General features: G+C 36.5%; 2 protein-coding genes across 2 annotated transcripts in view; one reads left to right on the plus strand and one right to left on the minus strand.

The window, feature by feature from the left end:
- Positions 1 to 11778, plus strand: part of LOC132298139 (phosphoglucan, water dikinase, chloroplastic) — a 34688-nt gene extending 22910 nt beyond the window's left edge. The window contains exons 9-19 of the mRNA XM_059794958.1: positions 74 to 126; positions 3474 to 3682; positions 3798 to 3916; positions 4250 to 4320; positions 4488 to 4605; positions 7505 to 7591; positions 7699 to 7785; positions 7877 to 7953; positions 8068 to 8233; positions 8351 to 8462; positions 10541 to 11778. Of these exons, the coding sequence (XP_059650941.1) occupies positions 74 to 126; positions 3474 to 3682; positions 3798 to 3916; positions 4250 to 4320; positions 4488 to 4605; positions 7505 to 7591; positions 7699 to 7785; positions 7877 to 7953; positions 8068 to 8233; positions 8351 to 8462; positions 10541 to 11445 (2004 nt within the window). The 3' untranslated portion in view covers positions 11446 to 11778. The remainder of the gene's footprint in view (positions 1 to 73; positions 127 to 3473; positions 3683 to 3797; positions 3917 to 4249; positions 4321 to 4487; positions 4606 to 7504; positions 7592 to 7698; positions 7786 to 7876; positions 7954 to 8067; positions 8234 to 8350; positions 8463 to 10540) is intronic.
- Positions 11779 to 13149: 1371 nt separating this feature from the next.
- On the minus strand, positions 13150 to 25887 carry LOC132298155 (MACPF domain-containing protein At1g14780-like). Its single transcript, XM_059794959.1, has 7 exons — positions 25214 to 25887; positions 23962 to 24200; positions 21126 to 21327; positions 20963 to 21040; positions 20697 to 20880; positions 20030 to 20196; positions 13150 to 14145 (listed from the first exon to the last, which is right to left on the minus strand). The coding sequence occupies exons 1-7, from the start codon at positions 25484 to 25486 to the stop codon at positions 13432 to 13434; spliced, it is 1857 nt and encodes a 618-aa protein (XP_059650942.1). The 5' UTR covers positions 25487 to 25887; the 3' UTR covers positions 13150 to 13431.
- Positions 25888 to 27340: the final 1453 nt, after the last annotated feature.

Consider the following 27340-nt stretch of genomic DNA (forward strand, 5'->3'; position numbering starts at 1 on the left):
CTTGAAATTGGGATGAAAATACCAAATAATAGAGTATGATACTCTGTTCTTTTCTGTACTGGTTTTTGTACAGTGGCGTCTTTGTGAGATTGGACTTGAGGACTATGCATTTGTACTTCTGAGCAGGTATATTATGTTGTTGAACAACTATATTATCTTTAGCACCCCACATAGGCAGGACTAGCAAAATGGGTAGTTGCGTTGTTGATGTTGTTGTTGCTGTTTTTTTTTTTTAAATTTAGTTTTCTAATTTTTTATTACTTGAGATATACTATGGCTCTTCTTGTGCGGAAATTGTGAAGATGAAAAAAAAAAAATCCTTCATACAACTTTATCAATCCTCGGATGCTTTAGAGATTTTGCACTTTTGAACAGTGGGATCCTTAGTTCATAACATAGCCTCAGGTGAATGAACATCAATCCACTCTCTGACAATGTGTGCCACTCCCTCTCAAACCAGCATCACAAACATTACGTGATCTAAACCAACTACGGAACCCTCAACAGTACAACCACCACTAGAGCTACCGCTACCGCTCCTGAGCTAGGTTTAGAATTAAAACCACGAGGTCCTTCAGAACTGTCTGCTTATCATACTATGATTGACTCCTATTTCCTGTTCTTTCTAAATCCTTGTCTCTATTCTCATTCCTCTGATTCTCTCTATTGTAAAGCATAAAACGGAAGCGAAGAGATAAATAAAACAAGTAGAACACATGTATTACGTGGTTCTGCCACTAGGGCCTACATCCACGGCACAAAGAGCCCAAAGGGCTACATCACTTTTATAATACTCTCTCAATTCATATACAATACAATGGTGGAGGCTCCTTTATATATGAGAAGAAATTATGAGAATGGAAAGAATTAGAAAATAGGAAACAAGGAGGATTTTTCTCCACTAATTCCTCTAGTAACACCAAATCTTCAATAATAGGAAACAACATCAATTACTGAAAGATTTCTCCACTGATTCCTTCATTAAATCGTCAATACTCCCCTTCAAGTTGGAGCATGAATGCCCAACTTGCCATTGAGATGACGAGTAACAAGAAGTGTGAATGATGAAGAGAGAAAAGAGGAGAGAGAAGACGAAGAACAATGTTACAATGCTACCGAACACACCGGCAGCCCAAACAAGTCGATAAAAACTGCCGGAGACACGGAAAAGACGAAGACAATGCTACCGAACACACCGGCAGCCCAAACAAGTCAATAAAAAACTGCCGGAGACACGGCAAAGACGAAGAACATTACTGTTGAACAAATTGGCAGCCCAAATAAGTCACAAATAGCACCGAGAACCCTTAGCAGCATTTCAGATGGTAAGGGAATACCCCAAAATAGGGGTCCAAACCTAGGAAGAGAAATTAGGCTCTAATACCATGTTGTAAAGCATGAAATGGAAACAAAGAGATAAATAAAACAAGTATAACACATGTATATTGTGGTTCAGCCACTAGTGCCTACATCCATGGCACAGAGAGCCCAAAGGGCTACCTCGCTTTTATAATACTCTCACAATTCATATACAATACAATGGTGGAGGAGAAGAAATTATGAGAATGGAAAGAATTAGAAAATAGGAAACAAGGAGGATTTTTCTCCACTGATTCCTCCATTGAATCTTCAATAATAGAAAACAACATCAATTACTGAAAGATTTCTCCACTGATTCCTCCATTAAAATCTTCAATACTCTCAAACTCTCCCAAAGAGCTACGGTTATCTCCAGATCAGAACGTGAATCATCCACTGTATCAACAACCTTCACCTACTCCTCATCATCCTGCCCTCTTAACGACACCGCTTCTCTCCTTTTCTGTTTTCTCTTCTTCTCTGCTTACCCTCTGGAAGACGCTTCATAATCTATTCCCATAACTTTTCTACTTGTTCATACAGTGCAACATTCCCCTTCTCATGTGCTAAAGTGTTTCTTCAACCTTGTGATGCCATTTCTAATGATCACAAAATTTGCAAGTCAATTTGTATCTATCCATATGAACTGGAATACCAAATCTTCAACCTATGTCATCACTCATCACCCATACCACTAGTGTCTTAACCTCTCCTGTTTGACATGGCATCTTCAAGTTGCAAGGCTTCTATAAATTACAAATCTATATAATACATCCAACTGCAAATAATCTGTATTTTTGACTTATTAGTGCTAGTAGTTTATACTTAACATTACTCTACAACTATAAATTATAACTTCTAAATTAGTCATCCACTAAAATTCTCAAGTCCTAATGTAAATTCGGAACCTATGGTTACTAGTAAAATAGTGATTACTAATTCTGTATTAATATTATAAATCTAATGTACTAAATTAGTAATCATCTATTATACACTTCAGAAAATAAAATATCAATACTATCCTATGGATTACCTTCTGGAAAAAAGAAAAAAAAAATCACTATCCTATGGATTGTTGTACTCGTGGTGATTTGTGGAACCAATGGGATTGTTGTGTATACAAGTCAAATCAATGGATTGAAAAAATTGGGGAGTAGAGTCTGAAGTGCCGGGTAACATTTTGTTTTTTTTCAGTGTTGGAGGTTATGAACAATTCTCTTGGCCACGTAAAATTTCTAGTCTCTGTTTTTCCCCCGTTTTTTTTTTTTTTTTCACACTGGTTGATTTTGTGGATGCTTGATGAAGTTTGGAATTAATTAAAATCATTCAAAAAAAAAAAAAAAAGACTGAAACAAAATTACTTGTTCCCCCTCCCTCTCAGAACTAATCCACACCTGTAAACCTCTGGGCATTCCAGTTGTGCAACTTTAAGGATTAATTTATCACAGTGTAAGGGAATGCCCTCTTTTCTCTTGTGCTATAATGTTCTATCTTTGATATTAATACAACCAACCCATTTATGAAAAAAAAAAAAAAAAAAAAAAATTGATAACATTGTATCTAATGTACTGGAAATGCAATACTCCCTCCATCTCAAATTAATATTCCATCTTTAGTCTTCTAACTCTAAAGGAACATGCATTTAATGTGTTGTCCCATTTTAAATTCCCAACTTAGCCTTTGAAATTTTATTTTATTTATTTGTTTTTCTTGGGCCTTACCCTTTGTAGTTTGAATATATGTATTATCAAGTTGGGAAATTGTTGAAAAGTTAAAGGGTATTAATTGAAAATGCATTTATTTTACTTTTACTTCTCAAATGGGACAAGTATTTTGGGACGGACAAAAAAGGAAAGATGGAATATTAAATTGGGACGGAGGGAGTATCATTCAGGGGCTGATTGGCCATTTTCCAAAGCTAATAATTCTTGCAAAGTTGGTGACTTTAGTGGCATATAGTTATAACCATTAGGTGAAACCTATTTACCTGGGACTATGTTCGCTGTTTGGGTTGTAGAATTGATTTTGTTCTATTTAAATCGTTTCTATTACAGGTTGTACAATAGATTGGAGATTTTTTTTGGACTAATGCATTTTTTACTTGATCTGTATAGGTTTCTCAATGCACTTGAAGCTCTGGGAGGGGTTCATTGGCTTGCAGAGAATGTGGAATCAAAGAATGTTAGCTCTTGGGAAAATCCATTTAGAGCTCTCATTCTTGGCATTCGTCAGCTGGGGCTATCCAGTTGGAAGCCTGAAGAATGTGCTGCTATTGGAAATGAACTTCTGGCATGGCAAGAAAAGGGTCTTTTAGAAAGAGAAGGTATTTGATTGCTTCAATGTCGTAACACTTTCTAAACATCTTCCGAGTATTCGACTAGTTCAATGTAGTAATGCAGCTAATGCTTCTTAAACATCATTATGTTGATCTTATAAAGGTAGTGAAGATGGTAAGACAGTTTGGGCACTAAGGCTCAAAGCTACCCTTGATAGATCTCGGAGGCTGACGGAAGAATATTCTGAGGCACTTCTTCAGATATTTCCTTCAAAAGTCCAGGTATAGCTTCTGTTTCTATGTTCGGATTGGAGTCCATATTGTGCATGAAACTTGTATATCATCACTTTATATTGTTGTAAATTGACTCAGTCTGCAGCTGGATGCTTCTGTTGTCTTGTCTTACGCTAGAGAACATCATAGAATAACTTTCAGGGCTTATCGCCCCCTGTATTAAAGTATTTAGCATCTGAAGTGAGTCCTATAGTGCACATGTGCTAGATTTTTATAAAAAAATAATTGGGGTTTTGATCTGATGTTATTCCTGAATATGTGCTAGATTTTTATAAAAAAATAATTGGGGTTTTGACCTGATGTTATTCCTGAATCTTGCAGACATTAGGGAAAGCTCTTGGAATTCCTGAAAACAGTGTGAGGACATACACTGAAGCTGAAATTCGTGCTGGGTATGGTAGTGCTATTATACATTTCCCGTTGAATTAAAGCTGTAATTTATATGCTATAAATTATCAGCCTTCTAATTCTGATACTGGTTTTATTGAATATACATTTGGATAATTGATTATTGAACTACTACTGCCTTCTAACTTTGCATGGATAATGTCATCTCTAGTGTAATTTTTCAGGTTTCAAAACTTTGTACGCTTCTTTTAAAAGCTATCAGAACCACACTTAGGTCTCAGGGTTGGGATGTCCTTGTTCCAGGAGCTGCTTTTGGAACCCTAATACAGGTACTCAGTTACTCCCACTTCCAGCACATGAATTAAAATTTTTACCTTTTCATTTTTGTTTATCCAAAATATGTAAACTTTTAATTCGAGCGTGCTCTATAATTGAGATGTTGAAATTTTCTTAATTTTGAAGCCAAGAAGAGAAGGGGGAAAAAGTGAAGTGAATTGAAGCAGTTAAGAAATCATTTAGACTGATAATGGGTTAACAAAATTTTGTCCCTAATTGCATTTAATGAATTTTTTTCTGAAAAATAACCCATACAATATTGTATAATAAAATTATTGAATTAAGTATTTGGAAATCAACTCTTCCATTTGCATTTCTGGTTCATGTTGCCTCAATTCAAAAAATATGCCTGCATGATAGCTATTGCCAACTATTACTGCTCCTGGTTTTTTCCCACTATTAATGTGAAAAGAAGAAAGAAAAGTAAATCTCTCATTCTCTCTCTTCCGTCAAATGCAATGAGTCAGGTGTCTAATTGAAGTTTCAGGATGATAGTTTTTTGCAAAAATTAAGAACATTGTCCCATATATTGGGAGCATTAAATTGAGTGCTCATGCTAATATAGATGAAAAGCATACAAGTCATCTTAATGCAACAAAGTCTTGTCCCAATTTTTAAAGTTGGCCTCACGCATTCTTGCATGGCGATCATCTCAGTCAAGGATCATATCTTTTATTAGGGAAAAAGAGAGAACAAAAAGAGTTGGAGAGTTGTGCCATACAAGAGACATTAAGGGCTTGCTTGGTGCAGTTTATTTAGGTTGCAACTCGCAAGGATTTTGAAGGGATGTGCTTCCTTAGAAGACATTTTTCCTTTAACTTCTAAAAAAAGAAGCGTTTAATGAGAGCTGGATTATGGACACATCATGAATAAACCAGAGCTTTTATGAGGCAATGTCCAGAATTGAATAAAAATATATAAAAGGAACTTCAAAAAAATAAAAAAAATTCTAACACGTCATGAAAAAATTAGGGATTTTTATTTCTTAAAATTTATGCAATTAGAAAACTAGAACATGAATTCAAAGTGGAGATGTAATGTGTGTTTGCAATAACTATGGAGAATCTGAAGACAACATATAAAAAGGAAGAAGAAGATGATGACGAAGAGTTTGCAGCGCCTCTTCTTTTTCCAGATCGTTTTTACAATCCCAAAAGCCTCAACGTGCCATGTCTGTCTTCTAGCAATGTGTACTTTATTTTTAACATATAAAGATCAAGATTTGTCAATAAAATAAAGGAATGACGGCGAAATGGGTTTTTTAGGATAAAGATGGACTTCAACCTTTTTAACTTTAGTAGTTGGTTAGCCTTGAGATAGTTTGCTTCACACCCACACGGGCTTCCAAAAGATGGGCTTTCTTCTTAAATCCCATTTACATTAATTAACTAATCCCAATTTTTCTGGAGAAGCCCTTTTGGTTTGAAAATTTAGCCCAAAAAGCTCCCCAAGATCAATCTAGAACTCCAAGGGTCGTAAATAATTTTAACTGGAACAAAAATAACTTTTTAATAGAGTGGCAAGCATGCACTTCATACACTCTCTGGCACTATCTTCACCTATGTATTTATTGCTGTCCTCTTGTCCTCGTATTTTGTTAACTTGGAAGAGATCCCTTCTTTTTGAGGCAGTATTTGTCTTCAATAAACATGACCAAATTATTCCAGCCAGTTATCTTTCTTCAATGCATTGATATTTACTGATCATCCACCTTTACATCTTCATTTAATTATGTATTATATGGATGTTTTCTTTTTGTTCCATGACACATTCTGTACTGTGGAATATGGGTGGCCTTGTACCCGTATTTTTATACTTCTCTTTTAATTTGATTCATCTCTCGATCTTGTAGCACTATAGAATCACTTCCCCACAAAATCCATTGAGCTGTATTTTTCAGCAATGTCCTCATCAATCTCCCTTTGTGACTGAAGAAAATTATGTTAACAAAACTGGTTGCTAATTGCTAGCTCTTGGCTAATATATATATATATTTTACTATTCCAGCATATCCATTCTGTGTTTGTTGAATCAAAATCCAGGTTTTAGTATTAATTTTACCATCCTAACTTATTTTATATTACAAAATCTATTCATAGTTAGTGATCAGTTAGTGGTCAGTTTCTTCTTGTTGTCAATCACACCATATAACATGATTCCTTTCCTGAATTTGTCCATTCATGAAAATTGTAAGAGTATTGGGTTTTATCCATGTAAATCTATGACAATTGGATCAATCGGTTGCCTACATAATTGGCATTTTTAAGTTTGTTCTTGTGGTCATAATTTTTATTGTTTAAATCAATATATCTTTTGGGTATTCCTTTCATTTTAAATTTCACAACATAGAGACCCTCTGATTTGCTTATTTATTTATTATTATTATTATTAGTATTTTATTTATTTTTTTATGTTTGTAGTATGAAAATGTTTCCTCTTCCTAAGCTTTCTACCGATTTTCTGATGGGGAAAATAACTGATACCAATTTTTGTTGGTTATGACCTTGCACAGTTTAGTCAACTAGGCTATACCAACATCACATTTAACTTGAAAGTGTTGAAGTTTTCTATTTGTATTTCTAAGTGCTTTTCAAACTTCAGAGAATCAAAAACACTTGTGTGATGCAAAGAAACTATAGTTAATGCTATATTTTTCCTACTGTGGCATAAGTTTAATTCTAATTTCTTATACATCCAAATATGTATTGTTTCTTATAAAAGAACAAATTTTGAATGATCTTTTGTCATCTTTTTTTTTTTATATATAATCAGAACTACAATTTTTCGTTAGGTTTCCCTCAACCCTAACTAAATGCACTATGGCTGTATTCCTAACATAAATTCCGTTTAGCCGACATTTATTCACATGGCACTAAGTTTATTTGATTTTAGGTTGAGAGCATTGTCCCTGGGACACTGCCATCATCTGTAACCGGACCTGTTATTCTTGTGGTCAGCAAAGCAGATGGAGATGAAGAGGTCAGGAATATTTCCTGTCTCGCTATATGTTTTTATCTATAAATCATTGGACTGTAAATACAATGCAGCAGAGGAATAAATGTTCTCACATTTGATGCATCTGGCAGGTAACTGCTGCCGGGAGCAATATAGTTGGAGTTGTACTTCTGCAGGAGCTGCCTCACTTATCTCATCTTGGTGTTAGGGCACGACAAGTTAGTCTTATACTTCATTCTCTTTGAGAGTATCATGTTTTCATGTAGTTATGAAGGTAATATAATCATGAATTATTCTCGCAATCTGCAGGAGAATGTTGTATTTGTGACATGTGAAGATGATGACAAAGTTGTTGAGTTGCAAAAACTCAATGGAAAATATGTGAGGTCGTCTTTCTGGACTTCACACCATCTAGGATCAGATTTTCGTTACCATGAGTATTGATTATTATTCACGCGTCACACAATCTGATGTTTTGGCTTTTAACTATTCTTTCTTAGGTTAGAAGCATCTTCAACGTGTGTTAATATAATTCCATCTTTGTCGGATGCTCAAAGTGGCGATTCTCCTGTAAAGAATCTTTCAACTAACGGCTCATCCACAGTTGGAATCCCAGGGGAAAATCATTCATCCTGGTCTTCTGTCAAAACCCCTTACTCAAATCAGGTAATAATTTTTACATACTGATTCTGGTTCCTCAATCCAAACATGTCAGGCTGGCAGTCACCATCTATTGAACTTGAGTTTAGTTTGGAATTTGGTAAAGTAAGTGTTTTCTTCCAGGTTGAATCTACTGGAGGCGTTGTACTGCTTGCTGATGCAGATATACAAACTTCTGGTGCGAAGGCTGCTGCTTGTGGTCACCTAGCTTCTTTGGCAGCGGCTTCTGATAAAGGTAGCATATTTTGTACCCAAGATCGCATCTTTCCTTCTTTGAAGAATATCAACGCATCCTTCTTTTTTTTTTCTCTTCATAAAGAATAGATTTTTCAGTGACTGGAATGTTAATTTGCTTTCTGTGCCGTCATTATCAGCACCATGATTTGTAATGCCTTCTAAATTGTTTTAAAATTTTACCAACTTTTGTGGATATATTTATGTTTTAAATTATTTTCTTTATGTCTGCTGCTTTTTAGTATCCCGAGGACAACAGTATCTTATACAGTAGTATGAAACCCATTTCTCTTTCCCAATTGCATAAATGTCTAAAATTCAGAATATTTTAAAGGAAATAAGAAATTTCTTTTGTATGGTAATTTTTTATGCAATGGCTTGAGCTTTTGGTCATATTTTGTTTAATCCACATATAGTGTCGGGGCTTGTGTCAATATGGACAGGCATGTCAACACATTTAACCGTTGATCTGAATGCATATCCATGCCTCCTCTCCATTTTAGATGAAAAGATGAAACAAAACGCTAAAACTACAAATCGACTTCCAATATTACCACTATACTAGAACAGTGCGTACCCAATTTACTTGTGTATATGCAATTACAGCCATGTCATGCTGTGTGGATATGCATAACCATTTGCTGTATTCTTTGTAGGTATCAAAAAGAACTTTCTTGTTATTACTTCAGAAATTTTATTTATTTATTTATTTTCATTGGCAAGAAACACACCCACTCTGTCCCTATGGGGACTTGAACCCTCGACCTTCTACTTTGGAAAGTGAGGAAGTACCACTAGGCGACAACCATTGGTGTTATTGCTTCAGAATTGAAAGAGAAATAGTGTAATTTAGATGGGGACGATATGAATGCTTTGTTTGTTACTTAATTTTTGGTAAACGCATTGATCTGGTTCTATGCATGTAAAGCTGAACTCTTTTGAGGTATGGAACAAGGAGTATCTTGGTGACTTGTGCATAAGAGGCCTTTTTAATCTCTTGTATGTTGCATTTGAAATGAGCCCTTTTTTTTTTTTTTTTTTTTTTCCTTGAATGAAATGAACTCATTTTGACCATAGCAGAAAACAACATTTTTTCCGAGTTTATGCACATGGTCATTATGTAAATGGGCATACATCCATGCATAAATAATTGTTGTAAATAATGAAATAGAGAAGTGAAGAGAGAAATGAAACAAGAAGAACCCACATATATTACGTGGTTCAGCCACTAGGGCCTACATCCACGGCACAAAGGGCCCAAAGGACATCACTTTTATGATAATCTCTCAAATCATTCACATTACAATGGTGGAGGCTCCTCTATATGGGAGAAGAAATGATGAGAATGGAAAGAGATAGAAAATAGGAAACAAAGAGGATTTTTCTCCACTTATTCCTCTAGTAACACTAAACCTTCAATAATAGGAAAAATATCAATTACTAAAGGATTTTCCTCCACTGATTCCTCTATTAAATCTTCAATAATAATAAATGCAAACATACATGCAAACTTATTATTTTGCCTTAATGTTGCATAGACTCTTCTAAATTACTTAAATGCAGACAACAGTTGGACACCACGCTTACAAAAATTCTTCCACGACACACTATATTTCTTCAATCCAGTTACCGCAGAAAAACTGTTCAGCTCCACCATGGAGCAAGAATTAGGTTCATACGGTTGAAAGGAATACAAAAGCTTTAATCTATGGTGCTTTCGTCGAACTACACATCAAATGTTTGAATTCGGTTAGTGAAAGTGTTTCTCTATGGTTTTCCTCAAGTGAGTTGCAGGCCAAGCTATTTCATGTTTTTTCTTATATTTGATCAAACATTCTCTCTCTCTCTCTCTCTCTCTCTCTCGTAGACATCAAATCTATACATGTTTGCATGTGCGCGCGCAATATGTGTCTGTATATGCAACAGGGTTTTATTCAAATATCCTGATTTACTATGTATATCACTATATGTGATTTAGATATAATAACTCTGCAGTATCAGACCATAACCTAGTAAGTATGTTCATTGCATGCATTGTTATTGTGTAAAATATAAATGGGTGTAGTTTCTCAATGGCAGTCCACAGTGACCAAGGAGTGCCAGCTTCATTTAATGTCCCAGCAGGAGCTGTATTACCTTTTGGTTCGATGGAGCTGGCTTTAGAGCAAAGCAAGTCCATGGAAACCTTTAGGTGCTTGGTGGAACAGATAGAAACAGCCAAATTGGAAGGTGGCGAACTTGACAGACTCTGCGACCAACTCCAGGAATTGATCTCCTCTCTGCAGCCTCCAAAGGACACCATCAAAAACCTAGGGAGAATATTTCCAGGCAATGCACGTTTGATTGTCCGTTCAAGTGCTAATGTTGAAGACTTGGCTGGAATGTCAGCTGCCGGACTTTATGAATCAATTCCGAATGTCAGTCCTTCAAATCCAATAACTTTTGGGAATGCTGTTAGCCGAGTATGGGCTTCACTCTACACTCGAAGAGCAGTTTTAAGCCGTAGAGCTGCTGGAGTACCTCAGAAGGAGGCTGCAATGGCCGTTCTTGTGCAAGAAATGCTTTCACCTGAGTTATCCTTTGTACTCCACACATTAAGCCCGGTAGACAATGACGAAAATTCTGTTGAGGCTGAGATTGCTCCTGGGCTTGGCGAAACACTAGCTTCGGGCACCCGAGGCACCCCATGGCGTTTGTCTTCAGGAAAGTTTGATGGTCTGGTGAGCACATTGGCATTTGCAAATTTCAGCAAGGAGATGGTGGTCCTTGGTTCGGGTCCTGCTGATGGGGAAGTTCTCCATTTGACTGTAGATTATAGCAAGAAACCCTTGACATTGGACCCAATCTTTCGGCGTCAGCTTGGTCAGCGCCTTTGTGCTGTAGGTTTCTTCCTTGAGCGAAAGTTTGGCTGCCCTCAGGATGTTGAAGGATGCGTGGTTGGCAAGGAAATCTTCATTGTCCAGACACGTCCTCAACCCCGATAAGTGCTGCCTCCATTGTTCAGCCGTGCTGCTTGCTGTGATGCCAGTTAAGGACACACTGCTATTTAAGATGCTCCTCCTCGCAGGTATGTGTAGCACAACAGATAAGCCCCATGTATAATTTCAGGTCTCACTAAAAAGAGGTAAATTTTCATGGAACACCTCGCCTGCACATCAACTGCCGAAATTAGACAAACAATAATTTGTAAATTTTAATGGCTCCCAGTATGTAATAATGTATGTGGTTCATCGAATATGTCGGTTGCTATCAAACAGTTGCAATAAAAATGTCGGATTTCGTTAATTTAATTTTTAATATATATATATATTTTTATTTTTGCTTGGCTTCTTAAGCTCTAGCATGCATCTGTGCCTATCAGGTATTAATGAGCTATTGAGTACTGTTCTTGATGATTCCCAAGCTTAGAGAATCTGTCAAATGGTGAACCATCTTGACCGTATTCTCACCAGCCAAAAAGTTGGCTGTTTGTTTTTGTTTTCAGAAATTTGTTTTCATTTATTATTTTATTTCTGGAGATATTATGATGGATGGACTGCCCTTAGCCATGCTTAGCTAATGTGCCGCAATAAAAAGGTTGCATGTGTCTTAAAATAATAATAATAATAATAATAATAAATACAAATTAGACCCATTTGTAAATAGAGCCATCTAAAAATCATAAAACTTAATATATATATATATATATATAGAAATAGACCCATTTGTAAATTATTATCGGTTAGACCCATCTGAAAAAAAAAAAAAATTCCTTTTAACAAACATGGTAAATTATTAGTTTATTATCTTCTCTTCTATCTAACTGAACAAAAAGAATGAAACACACAATCTCTTCTATTGGGATATCTTATGCATCATTTCCTTCTATCTAATTTTTTTCTTTCCTACCGAACATAACATAAACGTTACCGGTCCCCACCCTCTCCGTCATGGCTCCCCTCTCCCCCACCGTTTTCTTTTCTTCTCCCTCTAAAATTCTCACTCTCTCCCCTCTAAATTGTCAATCTATTCTTCTTCAAATACAATCAAAATCCAATTGAAACTCCAGTTGCGGCAGTGGAGGAGATGAAAATGAGGCACGTGAAAAAGATGGAATACTTTTCTTTGTTCCTGTTTAATTAGTGATTGATACTAGGTCATCATGTCACTGTAAACATATCTAACATGCAACCACCCAATTTGATGGATTGAATCTCACTTTCTTACTATTTTAAGCATTCTAAATTTCGCTTCCAATACTTTTATTAAGATGATGTTTAACAACTCAATTCAACAATTAATTATCTAATTAACTATTTAAGTGCTTTTGGTAATGCAATTTTGGATAGGAAAAATGACATAAGTAATAATTATCTATTTAAGTGCTTTTGGTAAAATTCGAATAGAAAAATTATTCTTGTCCCAACACTAAACACTTAAAAATCAAAGACGTATTAAAAATATACTCCTTATGTATTTAAATTTAGCCATTAAAATTTTAGCATTCAAACTTTCAATTTTATCAAACAACACATAAATCTAAATTCCCTCATAATTCATGACTTGAGCCCAAATTAACACCCTTATTTACGATACAAGTGTCAGATTCATTAGTGAATTGTTGGGCAGATAGTTTGTGAAAGAAGACATGATGTGCAGCAGTTCGAAATAGATAGCATCAATTGTCGGTCAGAGATCGTTTTAAAAGATACGGTTAAAAGACGCGCGCGCGCGCGCGCACACACTTTAATAATTTACAAAAATCAACTTCTTATACATATAGTATAAATCAGTGAAACACAAGAAATTGTATAAGGGGAAAAACTCCTAATTGCATCTACTCTCTAAGTATTTGCTTCTTCTGTACAAAGCTGTGAAATTTTATCCTCAAAGTTATCTTCAGATGAAAATAAAACTAAAATGAACCAAAAAACCAAAGAAAATAATTTACCTAAATTACATCCCAGTCACATCACATGTACACAATGAAACTATGATTCCTGTGAATTTTCCAATAATGCAAACTTTACATGCAAGCCAATCTTACCACCGTCGGTAACTAGCTTAGCAGCTGTTACCAACCAATGTCCGGGGGTGTCATGTGGGCCTCGCACAACCTCCGCTGTATCCACAAATTTAAGTAACTTTGTTGAGCGAACTGGAACTGGTGGGCCGTCTGGATATACACCGGAGTTCATTGCAGCAGGAAGCTGCTTCGGTCCATCGGTTATTGTCCGCTGAGTGAATGTGAAAGTCGTACTTAGATTTGTCAGGAAGCTTGACTTGCGAGAAGCTTCTGGTGCGGCAGCCCACTCTGTTTTCCTGACGGTAAAGTTGGGTAGGTGGGTATACAGCAGACGAAGGTGAAGAACTGTCTTTGGCCATTTTCCCTTGCTGATGAGCTGTGCACCAGTTACAACGAAAACACCACCACCCAATTCTCCCTGTATCCAGTTTGGGTCATGCTTAACCACCGATGAGCACACATTCGAGTATCTCTTCCATTTGACTGGTTCTAGGAATTGGTCCTTAGCTTCATAATCATCTGAACCTCGCCACTCGCATGGCCTCATCTCAGCGGCGCTAGCAGATGTCATTATATTTGGAAGACTTGAGAGATGCTGTATGTGTATTGCCAACCAGTTGCTTTTCTTCCCTTCTAAGTACAAGCGCAGGCCAATAACCGGTTTTTGAACACTTGAAACCTGAAACAGTCAGAGAGAGGAGAACTTTGAATCAGTTAATACATGCAATTGTATGCTAGAGTTCTACTGCAAGCATTAATTTTATGCTGGAGTTCTACTTACCAAAAATAAATAAATAAATAAAAAGTTCTTCCAGGATGTATTTGTTACAAATGTCAGCTAGACAAAACAACTAGACGGAGTCCATTTCTTACCAAAAACTCCAAATTAAGCCTATGGAATCATTCATATTGTACCAAGACAATCTACAAGGATGCAGGTAAATCCACAGAAACTATAGTTTCAATTGCTCTAGAATTGACAAGAAGCTCAAGGAAAAATAACAAAGGCAAGACTAATCAACTTTTGAAGAAAGAATCATTAGAAGGATAAAACAAATTTTCGGCGGCATATATTAACAAATTCCCAAGGCATCGAGCTTAAATGTTGGTGAAGGTGTCCCCCATTGATTGTTCAAACATGTCTATCATTGTAGTATTGTTCAAAGGGATATTCGAGTAAGCAAAAGGACCTCACTTCTTAATTTTTTATTGGATAGAAAATGTATATTTCAAAAAATGATAAGCCTACACACGGACAGTAATGAAGGTTATAGCGTACTCTCTCTCTCTCTGTTTTCCATCTTTATTTTGAGAGGAAAAAAATTACCATCTCAACAGAGTAAAAGGGAGAGAAATGGGAAACAGAAGTCCTTTGGAAGAAAAGAAAGATGAAAGAATTCCAGGAAATTAAAAGAATATAAAGAAAAAACAAAAAGCCGCTTGAGAAGAGAATAACCAATAAATAAACTAATTTATTGGTGCACTTGTCAACTGTGAAGTCTGCCTTTACATTACCACTCTTAAATCAGAAATCAATTTGTAGAAATATATTGATTATCAAATACCAATGAGCTGAAAATGATGGTTTGATGTTTTTGAAAATCCCAAAACTATCGCATATATATCACAAAAATATCATGATGCATTGATGGATATCGATATTTCATGACTCACTAGTAATCATCCTCATCCTTGCCTTCTATCCCGTATAAACGGGTCGGCTATGTTGATAGTCTTTTTCAACTCTTTTCTACCATAAGTCATTTCCCCTATCAGATTTATTTTTTAAAACAAATATTTCTTATTACTTCACTCCATGTTAATTTTGGTCAATCTCAATCTTCCTTTTTCACCCGCACATCTATTGGTCTGCATTGAATATATTCATACAGCCTAAATTTACTTTCTTATTTTCTCACTGATGGGCATAACTCTTAATTTCTCTCTTATATGCTAATTATTAACCTTATCTCTTCTAGTTACTCCTATCATCCATCTTGGCATTCGCATTTCAGCCACATGAATGCGTTGTTCTTGTTTCTTTTTTAACACATAAAATTTTGCTCCGTACAAGATAACCGATGTAACAACAGTCCTATGGTTGTATGCCTTCTCAATATCCAGCTTGCAAACAAACCCTTGAATCCCACTCCAGATCCTGGACTCCACACACTCACTGAGTCCAAAAATCTGCCACCCACCAACGAAGGCATTCTGAGAAACTGATATCATGCCATCTATCACTCTACTCAACCGTAAGGCAACGATTGTAGCAATAATTTTATGGATACTACCCACCAAGCTAATAGGCCTCAAGTTCTTGGCTTAGCCCTACCCTTTTTAGGGACGAGAACAATGAAGGAAGCATTGATACTCCACTCAAAGTGGTCATGCATGTGGAAAGCATCAAGCAACTCTATCACCTCTTCCTTCGCCTGATGTCCTCCTCCGCAAATTTACCATCGATCTGAAGTCTTTCGATGTGATTACCCCCTTTGGTGAGAATTCACGAATCAATACAAAAACTTTGTATTCCCATCCCCTGCCACAAGCGACAAAGAACTCAACTTTTGCCGACAAGATATCTCCACCATAATGGTAATCTCGCCGATCTCCGCCTTGCATTGCTCTCTTCTATTGCTCTCCACATCATCCAATCCCTAATCTCCTTCCTTATGGTCCAACTCTGATATCTCCATAAAGAATATATTTTTGCACCACTCCAAATTGCCAAACACTGTTCCACTTCTTGACGTCACCTTTCAACATCCGTAAACAACCATTAAATCCAATCAAAATAATTCATGGCTCATTCATCATAAATAGGGCAAAATTGTCATAACAGAATAATACATATCATGTGCGAGGCAAATGGCATAAGTTTTGTTATTTCCATAATGGTACACTAATGGCAAGGGTTAGTAGTTTTGTCATTTTTTTTTTTTTTTGCAAAGATAATGATAGTCAAGTACCATTAATTATAGTTAATTCAGTAATGCAGACAGCCCTTAATCTCTTAAAGAGCAGGAGGTTTAGTGTCAACTCATTCAATGAATGGGGCGTGATTTGTCTAAAGAGAAATGGCCTTATAGTGCCTCTCTCATAACAGAAGGAAAGCAAGCAACAACGAAATGAGCGCTTACCCTATCGACCAAAGCTACTATCCGCAAATCATTAACTCCTAAACTCAAGGACTACAGGAATAGTATTCTCCTGAGCTAGCCTCCCGTTATGCGCCAATGCTTGAATAGGGCTGTTCACCTTTACCAAACCTTGTTTTCTTTTGATCTATTGTGAGTATTTGTTATCTAATATCTCACATCTATTGAACTAACAAACCCACGGTATTGTCATCATCATGTCAAAATGAAAACAATATTCAAAGCTCGACCCATGAGAGTATGGGTACTTTTGGTATGTAAATTTAATTTTAATATCCAAAAAAAGATGAGTACAGTATATACACAATGAAGCTCAAGAAGCACACTCTCAGAGTGCTAATACATCTCTTCCACCTATGAGACAGTAAGTGGTACTAGGACTGATCTTTCCGGAAACTAAGAAGCTGATTCTAATGGCCAAAAGGTGAATTTCGATAAAAGCCAGTGCTTCCTCTCGAACAGAGCTCCTCCCAGAAATTCCACATAATTGAAGAGGAATAAAAAATGGTAGTTTTCCTATCAAGTACCTGGATGTTCCCTTGCCCCTCAAGAGAGTAAAGAGAGAACATTGCCTTCCTCTACTGGAGAAAATGAAAAAAAATAATTTCGGGTTGGAAAAGAAATTTGTTGTCCTCCGGAGATCGACTAACGCTTATTAAAGATGTTCCAGTATTCTGATGCACATGTTAAAAGTTTTATCATAAATTAGCCAGCCTACACTTCGGCTAATAAATAGCCGGCCTACCTTACAACAGCGATGATCCCTTCTCTCCAGTGAGTGCAGTGAAGGACTTTTTTTTTTTTTGGCAATATACCTTATATAGTTTAATTAATAGATATCTTATATTTCTCAATAACTCAAGAACACTGAATTTGGTGTCATGGTCTCAGACAAACACGAGTGTTGGACATTGCAACAACCCAACAGCACATAGCTAACTAAACTTTATATAATCAAAGTGTAATATTGTCTGATGAAAGTCGCAAGATCATGAGGAAGTTATCAACTTCTTGATTTGCTAGAAACTCTTCTCTGCAGCCTTGAAAGCTGCCCTGGATGGTGAGACAGACGACTAATGGAGAGAGGCGCTCCTTCCTGGAGGTGGCAAGGTTGTCTCGCCTTATTGTCTGATGAAAGTCGCAAGATCATGAGGAAGTTAAAAACTTCTTGATTTGCTAGAAACTCTTCTCTGCAGCCTTGAAAGCTGCCCTGGATGGTGAGACAGACGACTAATGGAGAGAGGCGCTCCTTCCTGGAGGTGGCAAGGTTGTCTAACTTGTCTCACCTTTCCCACTTGGGATGTTAAGATCTTATGTTGAGAACAAGGGAATCCCTTCAAGGCCGACGAGGAGTTAGGAAAAGGAGGGAGGGCCATAAGGCTCTCCAATGCTGTCTGCTCGGAAGGTTTGACAGGGAGGTGGGTAACTTGAAAAAACGCACTGGTTGGGCTTCCAAAGTGATTAGAAGATTGAGTTATTGCATGTCGGCCCAATTGGCGAAAAGAAGATGGGTATTTCTAACCTTAGGGGATTGGGTTGAGCCATTCAGGGAATCGGGCTTAGGCATGGCCCAAACTCAATCGCAAACTTATCCATCAGAAGGAACCCAAAGTTAAAATAAAAAAAAGCTGGCTATGGGATGGTTCGACGCATAACATTGGGTCGTCTCATTAGGGCCCTATAATTAACAAGACGGTGAGTGCCCCATGTCCATGCGAATGGGGGAGGGCCATCTAGAGAGTTGGGCTAAGCCAACCTGGCCCAACTTTAAAATCAAATAACAGGAAGATAGGCCCATCCCTTAATAAGTTGGAATGACTCCTAGAAGGAGGTTGGCCTTTGCAATTAGGCCAAGATACGCGGGGGCAACTTATTGGGAAAACAGATTCACACGAAGGTGGGTCACACCAGAGTAGATCAAGCCCAACAGAAGCAAAAATGGCCCATTAATAGCGGCCTAAAAGGCAGGCAGGCAGAGCAGAGCCCAATTCTCTGAATCAAATTAAGGTTAGTGGGGGTATTAAATAGGCCCAATCCAAAGGATTTTCCGTCCTTTTCTCCTTTTCATTCCGGGGGTTGAATGGGCGACGGTGGGGGTACTGGGGGATGTTCCTGGAGGGCAAGAGAAGGGAGATCGCCGATGGTTGTCAAAGGGGGTTCGTGTAGCAAAATAGTGGGGATGATGGAGGAGGTTTGAAATGTGTTGGGTAATGTTCAACACGGTGATTCTCATGTTAATTTGGCCATTTCGGTTGGTGATAATAAGGAAGATAGAGAAGTCACTTTGTGTGTCAAAAAGGGCATCAAACCAAGGAGTGAATCGGCAGCGGTGCTAATGGTGGAGTTGGATATGCACATTGGGTTAGAAAGAATGTGTCAATTGGGGGATCAGACTTGTTCTCGATATGAGGATTCATCAGAGGAAGGATATAGCACTACTACGGAGTGGAGGGTGAGTGAATCTTCTTGCTGAGAGGATGAAATGGGACTGCCATATGACCCGTTTGAGTTTGAGCAGGTTGTAGTAGAGCGGGAGGTAATATAATGGGGTTGTTTCAACCTTCAGCAATGGTGGACCCTAATAGGAAGGAAGATAACAAGATTATTCAGTTGATGGAGGATAGGGAGGAGGGTTGGTTGATGCAGAATATAGGACAGATGAGCAAGAATTTGGGGTTAATTTTTTAAGGGAAGGAGGGTCAAGCCATGGAGTTGGTGCAATCCATAGACATTGTGACGAAGTGAAAGCTATGAATGTTCAGGAACGATAAACAACTGTGAATCCACTAAGTTAAAATAACATTGCAGAGCAATCTGATATATTAATTAAAAGGTTAAATTTTGCTTTTGCAATATATGCATATTTGTAATTATAGAAAACCTAAAACTCTAAGGAAACTAATAGCATATAGAAACCTGATAATAGCGTGGAAGGAAACCCAAGCTTTGTTATTGTTAACAAACTCAAGTTTTTGAAGGAGGATGTAAAGAAGAGGACTCAGGAGGTTTTTGGTAATATTGAATGGCAGAAGAATAGGCTCTTGATGGAGATTGCTAAGTTTGACAAGAGAAAGGGAGGGACCGATTTAGAGGTATAGAAAAGGATAGTAGGGAGGAATGCAAGGCAGAGATTTGGGGGAAAGGGTCTCAAACAACCATTAATGCAACCACCATTTTACCTGTCCATCAAGTGAGATCCTCATGGACAAAGCCAATAGGAACCTTCACGTGAATGCCAATTATTGTAGGAATGGCTTTATCTCACAGACAAATTGAGAACAAAATGAACAAGAAACATCTAACATGAAATACTATTATCCAGCATGATTTATAACCAAACTACTAATCCGCATACATAGAAGTGCTTGTGTGTAGAGAAAGAGAGAGAGAGTGCACACGTACCTTGGTAGAACTAACATGAATCTTTGGACCCATGAAACTGAACTGCAGTGAAGGGCAATAGGCCTTTTTTCTTTGATGCCTAAGAGGTAGCTCACAAAACAAAGGTGCCCATTGTCTAGGAACTTGGAACTCCAAAAAGTATTGCAAATCCTCTACAGAAGGCTTGTCTGACAAGAGAATCATTTGACCAAAAATCTACCACATTTAGTTAAAGTATTATATATAACTAAAACTCAGGGAAAAAAAAAATACAATGATTCTGTAAAAATAAATAAACTAAAATGACTTGGAAACAATCCTGAAAAGAAGCTGAAGATAGTTTTTGACTTGGTGAAATATATCTTACAAATTCAAGGATATCCATATGGAACTCCCACTTAAAGGAAAAAATAAATGGAAAGAAAATGATCCAAGGAGGCTTTTAGAAAGAGAAATATGTTTTGCTTAGCATTTCGCAACACATTCTTGGGAAGATGTCTTTATCATTCTCCACCATTTTGCACAACTCCATCCATGATATTTTGGAATTAAAAACAATTTGCTTTAGCAATCCCGAGTGGTAGTGATGTTATAGTGAAAAAGCTGTCCACGTGATATGGCTTAAAACCGTAAAAATTATGGATTAACCGTATTTCATTGACAGGCATCCAAGCTTTGAAGCACTTACAGCGTAAATACAAGTTGATTGCATGACTAAGATAGCCACTCCCTGATATCCCAGTAAGGAGAGAAGTGATTGGAACAAATTTAAAGAGAATTGCTTCGGGGTTAGCTGCCACAGTCTGGAGCCACTTGGAGTGGCTTTGCGAAAACACATCCCCTCCTCTTTTTGACCAAATAATAGTGAGGCCCTATTACAAATTAGTTCATAGAGTCACAGCTTGCAACTGTTATAGTATTAATTCAGAATGTGTGAAGTATCCTGCAACTTACATCTTTGCTTGATGTTTCTGTTACACTGGTAAATTGCATGGTATGTGATTGCAACATACGATTAAAGACCTCAGGGACCTGTATGAATGGACCACATTATCAGTTTCTTACCTGCCTTACAGTCACAGCAGAAGTCAATTAAAAAAACATTTATTAGAAGTACCTTTTGTTTACCATCTCTTGTCTTCCTCTCTAGCAGAGAAGGGCTCCTTCCATCTGAAAATAGACAATCTCCAAGATCCTCCAAATATCCTTTAAGTTCAGCAGGAGGAATTGATGAGGAAGGTTTCTGCTTAACACAAAGTAAATCTTGACCTCCAACACCCATCCCCACAATTACATGCGTTCCATAAGTCTGGATGAACCTGTCAAAAAATCCAATCAGCATCCATCACCATATTAACAGCAGCACGCATATGAACTCAAATTGGCACACTAACTCCAATAAACCAAGAGAGCCTGTTAGCAATCAGTTGCATTAAACCTGAAATAACTAAAATCATAGCTGCATTTAGTGAGCAAGAGGGAAATTTTAGGAGAGCGAACAAATCATTCAGCTGATTGAATACAACACTTCCTCCCCCTGGCACAGCTTTATTGTTTCTCCCTAGGTTGCAAGGATTTTTCTCAAGAGTGATCATCATGTCAGACATATGATGCTGGTGTATGATATGTCTAGTCGGATATGCACCTAGTAAGAATATCCTATAATTCAAGTCTATCATACAATTTGGATATAAAAACTTACTATGTCCCTTTGTTAGTTATTGCTTCAAAACGAGAAATTGTCCCTGTTGAACACTATATTACATAAAAGCACCATTTCAGCCTAGGAAGTAAAAGAAGATTTAAAAACAATATAAATAATTGTGTCCCTATATCCTTGGGTTTAGGGATTTGATAAAGCCAACATTTAGGCGCATTCTCAAACTCAAAATACTTAACAGAATAAATATATATATCATTCGGAAACTCAAAACACGTACCCAGGTCCATGCAACAAAGGTTCTTATGATACATGCATTATCCAAAAGTAGCGGGAGCTAGCTTGAATCAAATTTTAATATACACATTGCAGAACTGAAAAATGCAACCAATCTCATACCCGATGTGCCCATGACTTGCTTTGCATTTTCCATAGAAAGTAAAGTATTTTTTTTTTCTTTGATCTAACATTAGAAATGATTCTGATTTCAGGTGTTTCGTAAAAATAAAAAATAAAAGTGTCATTTCAGGTGTTTACAATCATTTGTGGGTATAGCAACATTTTGGGGATGAACTTGTCCTTCTAAATACTACACTGGAATCATTACATGTCCATGGGACATTTGAACAAGCCACTATATAGAATGATTGATTTAATTCACAAGTAGCATCTTAACAATTTTGCAATATGCTGAGGTCATTATAATTCTTTTGGAGTCTGGTAAGGTAATACAATTAAGGGAGGGATGGGAGAGCATTAGACAATATGCTCTTGCAGAAAAATAACAAACTACTAAATGCAAGGATCAAAATTTCCGTGAAAACATTTGGCAGAATGTATTGAAATTCTTGGAAAGAGAAAATAAAATATATAAATGAATAAAGAGAAGTCAATTAATTGAATTTGTTTCTGTGTTTTCATTTAAATAACAAGAAGCTAAGGTTTCACCGATAAAGACGGGGGGAAAAAAAGATGCTAAGGTGGAATAACATCAAACAATTCTTTACTATTAAAAGAAGAGCAAAAAAGATTGCAAAACTAATTTTTGTAGTGAAATATGCCATAATAGGCTTATAGAAATTATATACACATAGACTAGACATGCGGCATTAGAAGTAAAATACTTGGTACAAGTAAAAGTCAATTGAAATGCCAGCTTTATTAGCATGCAATTAAGGATCTGATGAGATATTTTCCGAACAGGTTTGGCGGCTACCGAAATTTTACTACTATATTTAGAATTTTTTTTCAGCCTAGAATGATTCAAGAATAACTTGAGAAGGTTGAGAATAAAAAATTGGAGTAATACTTGGATAGAAACTTAAAACAATAAGAAGACTATGCCAATTTCTAAAAACATTATCATGATTGTTGAAATAATATATATATTTGATGTGGAGAAACGGAATTGAGAATATGTGTCGCTGCTTACAAAGCTTTTGATGCTCTGCTGTACCTATATAAGCCATGACAGACAACGCCAGCCTGCCAGTCTATGTTTTCTGGTAAGGCAATCCAAGCAAATGTTTACAATTAAATAATGAGTTTGTTAAATCGATGAAATTTTGTGGGGTCACTTTGGTGGCAGAATTACATTGAAGAAATCCAAAGTTGTCCCCAGGCCAGGTATAGTCCATGTCTCAATAGTTTGAAAGAACATCTAAACTGTAATTAACTAACCATCAGAAGCAACACAATCTGCATGCATCTATCCTTAGCTAATACAATGTAGAAAATGCTTACCACACTTTCATCATTGGCAATGTTTTCAGGGTTAGTTCCATTTATCCGCAGGATCATATATTATGATTTCTCTAGATATCAAATTTTTAATTGAACCCAAGATTGTTCAGAGGCGAAATATATGTTTCAGAACTTTTGAATTTAAGAAATAATAGATGTACCAGAAAAGTAAATTGAAAGGTGGAATTATTTTCCAGCACATGCATCAAGTAAAGAATTCAAAATGCGATCATTATTCTTCAAAGCCAAATACCACCAAAACAAAAGTTTTCTAAGAAGCAAATATACTCTCAAGTCAGGTCAATCCTTTTAAAATTTCCTTCATTTCAAATTAGTTTATGTCACACATGAAATGACATTGAAACCTATTAGTCATCATATCTTTACTGTCTTTGTTCCAAAACAACAAAAATGTTTTTATTTTTTATTTTTTATTAATGCACAGTGATTTTTCCTATTTGTTAGCTTATCTCAAAATGTTAGAGATTAACAGAGGCCTCATTACATATCAAAAATAAATAAATAGAATAAATAGAAACAGAAAATCTACCTAGCTAATGATTCTGGATTCCAGTGAGATGGAACAGAATTCTTTACTTTGTCTTGGAGTACCAGTGGAGATGCCGTTAGGTGCAAATAGTACAGTGAGATGAAGTAACCATCAAAAGCAAGATATCTCGCATCAGCAGCATCATTGAACCAGGATCCACTTAAATCAAAAATAGCATTAAGATAGCCTGAAGGTATTTTTCCTTGTACTGAAGATCTCTGATTAAGTAACTCTGACATCTGCCATAAGAGAATGATATGGAACCAAAAACAAAAAGGACAATAGATCAGCATAAAACTAAAAATGTCATTGTAGAGAGTATAAATGAGTGGACTGAAAAGTAAATGAAGATGACATATATATTCAACCTACAATACTTGTTATATATAAGGTCCAGGAAGAGCTTTGTTGTTTTGGAAATTTTACCAACCACCACCTAAAAGCAAATGTTCCTCAATCTGATAACCCACAAAATATTTTGTTTGTCTGGAAAGCCATGACAAAAATATGCTATATCAGTGATAGCATATGTAGAGAACCGAGAACCGTAAGAAAAATATGCTATCAGGAAAACCTATTCCTTATTCAAGTGATACTGATTTGATACAATGTGATGACGAAACATATGGTCACTCCAGTTGGACATGTCGCATAATACGCAGAACATTTGTTTTGCGGCTCCCATATTCCCAGTCTAAAAGCTCCAATTACATTTCCTTTTAAAATCAGTTTAAACAGCATTTGACCATGAAACAGCTAAGATGATCCATTCATGCTCATATAAATGAGCACAGTCCCTTTAATGGTATTGGCACCCTTACTTTATGTTAGCCGTGTCACATGGCATGCAAGATTTTTGTCCTAGACGAGTAAGTTCCTAGCATATATCATCATCTTTAGGAATCTTCCTAGCAGGCTATTGAAGAACATACAAAACTATATCCAGTTTTTGATATCTACAATAGCTTTTTATCTATCCATTTTAGTCACTATTTGTTTTATGCATTTGAAAATGCTTGTGTAAATTTATATCACAAATTGAGCAGTTGTTTTCTGCCCTTTTTCCAAATATTTTGATTTCCAAACAAATTTTCAACTGGATCACAACATTAATTTATAGTAATGTGTATCATTAACTGAATTTTGACATTCAACATACGCAATCAGACTGGAACAGCTACTATAGCCCTAACTAAAACCACACACACAAAACACAATGCAAAAGCAAATAAAACAACATCAAAAACTTCACCTGATTGAATTCAAGGACATCGGACTTGAACCGAATCCGGTCCCCTTTATCGCACCGAATATCCTCCGGTACATCTCGCACCACACCCCCTCCAGGAATCACAATGTCTCTCTTATTGCCTTCATCAATCACCACCAACCTTCCACCATCCGAACACCCTTTGGCAAACTTCAGCCTGAAATCGCTCGCCAGATCAAACCCTAACCCCAGAGCATCTAACGCTCTGATCTCGATCCTCTTCTTAGGCTCTTCGATTGCTTCAAACATGGTCATCTTCAGATGCCACAAATCGGAGTCGTTCAACAAGCAAGAGAGCTAGAAAACGAAAACGGTGAAGATGAAGAATAGCCCATCTGAGCTGGCTAGGGTCTATGTATTGAGTTAGGTTGGGATGAATATTGAAATTTGATGGCGGTCAAATGCCATAGAAGGGAAGGAGTGCTGGTTTGACCAGAAGTTTCGTCTCATGCTGTGCAATTGATTGATTTTTAGAAAGGCAGTGACGTTAACTTCTTGTTGAAATTCATGCCGGAGAGGAGTGTAGAGAGAGAAAGTGACGTGTAGATAGAGAGAGGGGGTGTAGCGAAGAAATTCAATCAGAATACGCATTTTCTACATTTGCTCCGGACTGACCACAGATGCTCCAACTCACATGCGTTGTTGACTGAAGAACATTTCGGTCAACGTAAGTAACCTACTACTTACCTACTTTGTCCATCCCTCCACCCGAGTTTGAGTTAAATACCTACACTAAATTCACGTCAGTGTTGGCCCTAAACACGCGTGAAAACTGACCAAAATTACCTAAATATAAAAGTTGGATTAGATTTTGTTTTATTAAATTTCCGGGGGTGCGCCGTTTTCAGATAAAAAATGATAGAATTGATGTCACCCGTGACTTTTATATTTTTTCTTTTTCAAAATAGTTGTAATATCTTTATTTAATAATGAGTAAAGGGCTAAACAAGCAAATGAAAAAGAAGTAATTTGGGAATGTGACGAAAAATAGTATATTTATTTTTAGAAAAAGACATATATTTTGAGAAATTTCAAAAAGGAAAAGTGAATAAATATTTTGGGACAAAAAGAATATGAATTACTATGTCACGGAGGAATTTTTACTCAAATTACAGGCAGACATTAGTAAATATAAAATATCAAAAATTCACTACAGAGTTTCTCTATCACACTCTCCGTCTCTCCCACCACCCTCTATATTTCCTCATTGTTTGCCCATCAGATACTGCTCAATGTATTTGCTCAGCCTACACTCTGGAGGTGTCAACAATATCCATCCGCTAGCAACACGCGTTTGCTCACAACCCACTTCTCCGTCTTATGAAATATACTCATATTTATGGCCAAACAAATTCACCTCGATCACATTACACACTATACGTTATTCACAACAAATATCAACTTGAGCGCCACGTCCTAGAGACCATTCAAACTAATTATCTCCCAATTTTATATTTTTCTCATTACGACAGGTAACCAAATTCAAAACCAGTCTCAATTTTTATTGTAAACAGTAACAAATAATACTACCGGTTGACCGCTACTCACATCATATAATTTTAGTTTTTCTAGCACTCACCATAATGAGATTTAAGGTTTTGAAAGGCATGAATTGGGATGCAATGGGAAAGAGAAGGGACAACTATGGAGAAGTTAAAGAGGATAGAGAGAATGAGAGAGAGAAAACGAAGACGGATGAAATATTTGAATCTAGAATCTCAGTAAGTGGATTAATGTTTTCCGACATACAACTGATAGAGGCTTTTTAGTTTTGATTTTAAAGGTGTTCATAGGTCAGAAAACATCAAATATGATTCATAATATATACATGTGTGTGTGTGTGTGTGTGTGTGGGGGGGGGGGGGGGGGGGGGGGTGAAATGCAAAAACCCTTGCTATATAAAAAATCGTGGAAGAAACCCATTCCTTTCTATAAAGTGTATATAGCAATTCTTGTATTTTGAAAATTTGTAGCAAATTGCCCCCTAGTCATCATTTTTTATCACATTTTTAAAGAAAAACTCACAAAATACCTTTAAGGGAATTTTAGCAATTTCCTTCTTTTAATAAATAAATAAGTAAAATAAAATAAATAATAAAATTAAAAATT

The sequence above is a fragment of the Cornus florida genome, unplaced genomic scaffold (genome assembly GCF_030987335.1).
Source record: "Cornus florida cultivar Cherokee Brave unplaced genomic scaffold, ASM3098733v1 CherokeeBrave_3.0.0_Hap2_Chr01, whole genome shotgun sequence".
NCBI lineage: Eukaryota > Viridiplantae > Streptophyta > Magnoliopsida > Cornales > Cornaceae > Cornus > Cornus florida.

Bases quoted from the DNA above. Each gene is read 5' to 3' on its own strand.
- LOC132298155 (XM_059794959.1), bottom strand. From the start codon at position 25,486: ATGACCATGTTTGAAGCAATCGAAGAGCCTAAGAAGAGGATCGAGATC. The intron at 21,328-23,961 runs GTAGATTTTCTG...ATTTTTTGACAG, and splicing joins AATCCAGAATCATTAGCTAG to GTTCATCCAGACTTATGGAA. The intron at 20,881-20,962 runs GTAAGTTGCAGG...AATTTGTAATAG, and splicing joins CAGAAACATCAAGCAAAGAT to GGCCTCACTATTATTTGGTC.